Source organism: Echinops telfairi, unplaced genomic scaffold, assembly GCF_000313985.2.
Source record: "Echinops telfairi isolate 266 unplaced genomic scaffold, ASM31398v2 ScPeMD7_2010;HRSCAF=2546, whole genome shotgun sequence".
Taxonomy (NCBI): domain Eukaryota; kingdom Metazoa; phylum Chordata; class Mammalia; order Afrosoricida; family Tenrecidae; genus Echinops; species Echinops telfairi.
The window spans coordinates 17,541,490-17,548,068 of record NW_022105908.1 but is presented as its reverse complement, the minus strand read 5'-3'; the positions used below and the strand labels follow the sequence as shown (position 1 = coordinate 17,548,068).

The 6,579-nt window shown below is 47.5% G+C and overlaps 1 protein-coding gene across 2 annotated transcripts in view; it reads left to right on the top strand.

The window, feature by feature from the left end:
• Positions 1-6,579, top strand: part of MAP2K3 (mitogen-activated protein kinase kinase 3) — a 46,405-nt gene that overhangs the window by 20,399 nt on the left and 19,427 nt on the right. For both annotated transcript variants that reach the window (XM_045293400.1, XM_004712944.2), the window contains exons 2-3: positions 2,595-2,661; positions 3,064-3,112. In XM_045293400.1, the coding sequence (XP_045149335.1) occupies positions 2,595-2,661; positions 3,064-3,112 (116 nt within the window). The remainder of the gene's footprint in view (positions 1-2,594; positions 2,662-3,063; positions 3,113-6,579) is intronic.

The window sequence follows — 6,579 nt, the reverse complement described above, 5'->3', positions numbered from 1 at the left end:
GGCCTCCTTGACCCTGAGCCCAGAACTGGATGGTGCCTGGCTACCACTGCTGAACATGTTGACCAAAGCATCTACAGCGGGACCGTAGAACATAATTTCACGGATGCCAGACTTTCCGAGCCATGGAGACTGGCTAAACCCTTGAAGCTGTGGTTCTGAGGTTATCTTGAAAATGAAATCTGCTGCCAAGAATGATCTCCTGACGTTGTCACTGTCTTCTATTTTAATGATTCTTTAACTTTATATTGTGAACTGGATGAAGGTTTACAGAGCCATCCCTTCCCATTCAAACGCTCACCCACATGTTGTCTCATGTCCGGGGCACTCACTCCCGGCAGTGGCCCTCCCTCACGTCCTCCTGTGCTTCCTGTTTCCGTTCTCCTTCTTCCCCGACCCTTCCTGTCTCCTGAACTTGGTCCCTGGGCAGATGGTGCCTTTTTGATATCAAATAGTTGATTAATTATAATTAACCATCCTCTCTAGTGTTACTGCTCATCTTATAGACCTGCCTATTGTTGGGCTGAAAATTAAGCTTTTGGGGTAAGTTCAGGTGTAGGCCGGAAGGATGACTAAGGGTCATGGTCTTGGGGTGCCTAGCAGTCTGTTCTGATGAGTAAGCGTGGCATATATATATATATTTATATATATATATATATAGATAAATATAAATATAAATGATTTTGAGTTTGGGTCCATGTTTTGCTCTCATTCTCTCCAAAGTGGTTAGTTCTTGAAGTCTTCTTAGACCAAACAGTAGTTGAGCATAATTAGGAAGGAGGAACCCTGATGGTGTAGTGAGTGGTTCATCGCTGGGGCACAAGGTCAGCAGTTGGAAGCCACTGGGAGAAAGGTGAGGCTGGCTACTCCCATAAAGAGTTTCAGTCTCCTGTGTGAACTGCGGTGTAGGTATCAGAAGTTCAAAAGCAACCAACCAAATTGATGTGAACGGGTGTGGATGTAGTGGAGACCAAAACCCACCAGTGAGCTAATTGGACAGTCCCTCTCAGAAGGGCCACACGGAAGGATGATAAATCCAGGGTGCAGTACGGCACTGATGAACCACATAACTATCCTCTAGTTCGTTCATATTTCCTTCCCTCACTATTATGTTTTTTATTTGTTTTACCTCATTAATCATGTTAGACTTATGTATGTTCATTTAAGATCGTTTGATACACGGCAGCCAAGGCAGATAACCCTTCAGAAATAGTAAGAGGAGTAATGGTTCCCTGAGGGTACAGGACAAGGTGGGGGTGGTGAAGGGCGGGGGTAGGGAGCTGATAACATTGATGACTGCACAACCGGCCCGAGGGCAGTGGACAGCAGAGCTGTATGTGAATGGACATGTTGCACAGTATGAGATATGGCAAAAAAATCAATAATAATAATAGAAGTTCCTGGGGGACAGGGTTGGGGGGGGGATAGAGGAAAGGCGTTTAAGAAGAAAGAAAATGTTTTGAAACTGATTGTGGTAGCAATTGTACAGTAGGCTTGATGCGATTGAACTGTGGAATGTTATGGTATCTGTAAGAGATACTGGGAGGGTGGAGGGAGGGTGGGGTGGAAAGGGGGAATGAATTACAAGGATCTACGTATGACCTCCTTCCTGGGGGACAGACAACAGAAAAGTGGGTGAAGGAAGACGTCGTCGTCGGACAGTATAAGTTATGACAAAATAATAATTTGTAAATTATCAAGGGTTCATGAGGAAGGGGAGAGCGGGGAGGGAGGGGAAAAATGAGGAGCTGATGCCAGGGGCTTGGGTGGAGAGCAAATGTTTTGAGAATGATGAGAGCAATGAATGTACAAATGTGCTTTGCACAATGGATGGATGTATGGATTGTGATAAGAGTTGTATGAGCCCCTACTAAAATGATTACAAACGTAAATAAAAATAAATGACTTTAGTTGTTTGGAGAAAAAAAGAAAGAGTTGCCGTCTTGGAAACCCAGGGGGCAGTTCTAGTGTGTGGGGTCGCTGTGAGCTGGAACTGAGTTCATGTCGGAGAGATTGAGTTCAGTCAACAAGAAGTCCCCGTGGGTTAGGTGTTGGGCTGTTAACACCAGGTCAGTAGTTTGAACCCTGCAGCCAGGCCCTGGGAGAGAGCTGAGGCTTTCTGCGCTTGTGCAGATTTGCAGCCTCACACGCTCACAGGTCAGTTCTGCTCTGCCCTGTGGGGTTGCTGTGAGCCCACAGCGACTCCGTGATAGTGAGCTTTCGGGTTGGAGTCAAGAAGGTTCTTCAGCCTCGTGCTTTGACAAGAGCTATCTGTGTGGGATCCAACCGACAGTAGCAACTCCCTAAAGATCAGCTCGGGCCCGAAATGGGAAAGAACAGCTTGAAAGAACGGAGGCACTGTCTCTGAATTGTCCACGGAGAAACTGTTACGCTTGCGTCTCTTCTGCTGGGTATATTTTGGGAAACAACCACAAAATAAACTCTTAAAAAGTAAAACAGACTCGGCTCAGTACGGATCTAAGCCATCACGGGCCCATCCCTGCTTTGCGTGTTGCCAGCATTGCCCAGTTCGGGGAGGACTGGGTATGCCGACTGGCCGAGCAATTGACCAGACACCCACCTTCTCACTCATTTAGGAAAATCCCGGAGGAAGAAGGATTTGTGGATATCCTGTATGTCCAAGCCCCCCGTGCCCAACCCCACGTGAGTCGATTTCTGCTTCTCCTCTGGGTTCAGTCAGAGAAGCCTCCTGAGGGGGGCGTACCTCCGCCTCTGATACCTATCCTGTGTGGCACCAGCCACGGCCCTCCTGACTGCGGGCTCGTGAGTGGCACTCTCCCACTGCTCAGTCCCCTCCTAGGAGGAGGGTTGAGGCCCTGTGCGGGTGCCTGGGTGGGCTTCAGCCACGTGGGAACCACTCTGGTTTTATGGCCCCACGGAGGCAGTTCATGCTCAAAACTGCTGAAAGGAGGGGATTTTAGGAGCGAGACACCCCCACCTCCCTCAAGCCTTGGGAAAAGCTTTGGCCTTCTCCAGGCATGCGTGCGCCTTCTCTCGGGGTGTGTGTGGTTTTCTGACCTCACGGGGTTTGCTTCCTCCCAACAGGCCCCCCCGGAACCTTGATTCCCGGACCTTCATCACCATAGGAGACCGGGTAAGTGCTGGCAGCATCCTCTGGCAGGCCCCGCCCTTCCCTGAACCTGGATGTCTCCATCTGACAAGTCTGTAGGGCCACTGGGTGGGGATTATGGCTGGGGTAGTGCCAAGGTCAACGTCTCTGGCTCTTCCATGCCACGGGAGCAGCCTACTTGCTTCCTGCTACCGTTGTGAGCTCAGGGTTTCTGCTGGCCTTTCCTGCCCGAGTTCTCAGAGGGGTGTCCACAGGGTCACCTGTCTGCACCATGTCTTCTGTGAAGACTGTAAAGTTTGCAGACTGCTGGGCCCCAGCCAGACCTGCAGGATTAGCGATCTATTGATCTATGTCCTTATTTATTTTTCCAGCAAATAGACGAGTTTTTAAGAGCGGTTTTAAGTTCCCCCATAGCCTTGCTCCCGGCTGCATACAGTTTCCTGTATGAACATCTTAACATTCTTTCATCTGGCATCATGGCTGAACCAGGCTTGTGGCAACAGGACCCCCGCACAGTCCAGAGTTTACACCAGGGTTCACTCTGTGTCTTGTACGGGCCTAGGGGTTGGGGCCCATGCACCAGCTCAGGTGCCCACCATTGTAGTTTGCAGAGTCGTTTCCCTACCCCCCTGGTGCTCTTTGCTCCACCTGTCCCTTCCTCCTCTCCTAAGCAAGTGCCTGGGGACCACTTACCTTTGTACTGTCTCTGTAACCAGTTGCCGTCCGGTCAGTGCTGACTCAGGGTCACCCCACGGGTTGCCAGAGCAGCATTGTGCTGCCCAGGGTTTTCTCTTGTTATTGAGGTGGCAATGTACCCAAGAAAGCACACCTCCTCTCAACAATTTGTACGTGTGTAGTTCGGTGGCATGAATTGCCTTCTTCAAATTATACAACCATGCTCTCACTCTCTTCTTCAAATGACTTGCTCCTTAGTCGAAACGCCATGTCTCCCAAGCAACTCCTCACCCCCACTCCACTGTTGTAGGCCCTTCTGTGTATCACAACTCCAAGCCCTGCTCAGCCCTGCCCCACCCTCACCGCTCGTCCTATGTTTGAGCCCATTGTTGCAGCCACTGCTTCAGTCCATCGTGTCCAGGGCCTTCCTCTTTGTCGCTGACCCATCATTTTACCAAGCGTGATGTCCTGCTCCCGGGACGGACCCCTCCTATTAATGTGTCGAAAGCCTGTAAGGTGGAATCTTGACTATTCTCTACTCTCTTCTAAGGAGCATTCTGGCTCTCCTTCTTCCAAGGCAGGTAGGTTTGTTCTTCTGGCCGCCCGTCCGTAGCATATTCAATAGCCTTGACTCATACCATAGCTCAGATGCTTCGATTCTTGTGGTCTTCCGTATGCATTGTCCAACTTTCATAGGGTGCAGCTAAGAGGCTATGGCTTGAGCCAGCTGTACCTTAGTCCTCAACACGACATCTTTGCTTTTTTTTCGAAGCAGCAGATTTGCCTAGTGCAGTATGTCGTTTGATTTTTTTTTTTTTTGTCATTTGATTTCTTGACTGCTGCTTCGACTAGTAGTGATTGTAGAGCCAATGAAAATGACATCTTTGACAGCTTTACCCCTCTTCTCCTTTATCATACTGTTGTCTTTTGGCCCACTTGTAAGGATTTTTCTTTTCTTTATATTGAGCTGGAACTCATTCTGAAGGCTCTGGTTATTAAATATGAATCAGTTAAGTGCTTCAAGTCCTCTTCACTTTCAGCAAGCAAAGCGATGTCAGATGCATACCGCAGATGGTTAATGAGCCTTCCTCCAATCCTGATCCTGCTTTCTTCATGAAGCCTAGCTTCCTGGATTATTTGCTCAACACACAGAGTGAATGAGTATAGGGAAGGGGCACAACCCCGCTGCCCTCTTTTCCTAATTTTAAATCACTCAGCGTTTCCTTGTTCTGCTGTCACGACTGCTGCTTGACTGATGTACAGATAAGTGTTGTGGAATTCCTATTCTTTGTTTTCCATTGTTTGTTATGCTCCACACCGTCGAATGCTTTTGCATAGTCAATAAAACGCAAGTAAACATCTTCCTGGTAATCTCTGCTTTCCATCACCTGCTACCAGCAATGAATTTGTTCGTTCTTTGTCTGCATTTGAGTCTGGCTTGAATTTCTGGCAGCCCCCTGTCCATGAATTGCTGCAACTATTTTTTAATGATCTTCAGCAACATTTTACTTTCATGTGATATTCATGATATTGGTTGATTGTTTCTGCACTTGAGTGGGTCACCTTTCTTCGGAATGGCCACAAATATGGATCTCTTCCATTCGCCTGACCAGGTGTGCCTTCAGTGCAGCTCGAACATCTTTCTTCAGGACCATCTGCCCTGGATCACAGGCTACTTCTTGCAATGGTGGCATGCCAGCTCGTTCTCTTTAGTACAGGGACTCTGTGTATTCCTTCCACCTTCTTTTGATGCTTGAAAAGCACATCCAAATTTCTAACTCTAGCTGGTTTTCTAACTTTAGATCTCTGCACATTTTATTAGACTACTTAACTATGCTGTCCTTTGAACAATTCGTTTAACTTTTCATCATTTCTTTCATTTGCTTTAGTTTCTATGTTCAGGAGCGATTTTCAGAGTCTCTTCTGAAATCCGTTTTGCCTTTTTCTTTCCTGTCTTTTAAATGACCTTTTGCTTTTTTCATGTCTGATAGTCTTTTTTTTTTAATTTATCATTATTATTTTTTAAATTTTTTACATGTCTGATCGTCTTGATGTCGTCTCACAACTCCACTGGTCATGTGTCAAGTCTATTTTTGAAATAGTTTCTAAATTCAGGTTGGATGTGCACAGAGTCATATTGTGGCTCTTGTTGACTTACATTAATTTTCACCAGCTTCAGCCTGAACTTGCATGTGAGACATTGGTGGTCTCTTCCGCAGTGGGCCCCTGGCCGTGTTCTGACTGGGATGCTGAGTTTCTCCCTGTCCCTCTCCACAGATGTGGTTCTGTGTGTCCCAGCTGGTGAGGCCCATGTGCTTAACCATCATTGCTATGATTGGGAAAAGGTCTTTGCAATGAAGAAGTCATTGATCTTGTAAAATTTTATTGTGAGATTTCCAGTGCCCTTTCTGTCACCAAGTCCATGTTTTCCAGCTACTGAGCCCTCCTCTTTGTTTCCTCCAACTTTTGCGTTTCAGTCTCCAGAGATTGTTAATGCAAATTGATTACATGTCTAATCCATTTCAGACTGAATGATTGAGGAAGTCAGTAGAATTCTTCAGTTTCTTCGTCTTGGACTGTAGTAGTTGGTGCGTACATGGGAATCGCATTATTACCGTATAACTGACATACTGGTGGCATAGCTTCCAGGATCACAGCAACATGCAAGCCTCCACTGTACAACAAACTGATGGCACGTAGGTGGCACCTCCTCACCCCCATTGCATGAGGGGTTACTGAGTCAGTTCTGACTCATAGCGACCCTGCGTGCAACAGAGCGACCCCCCCTCCCGCCAGCTCCTGTGCCATCCTGCCAG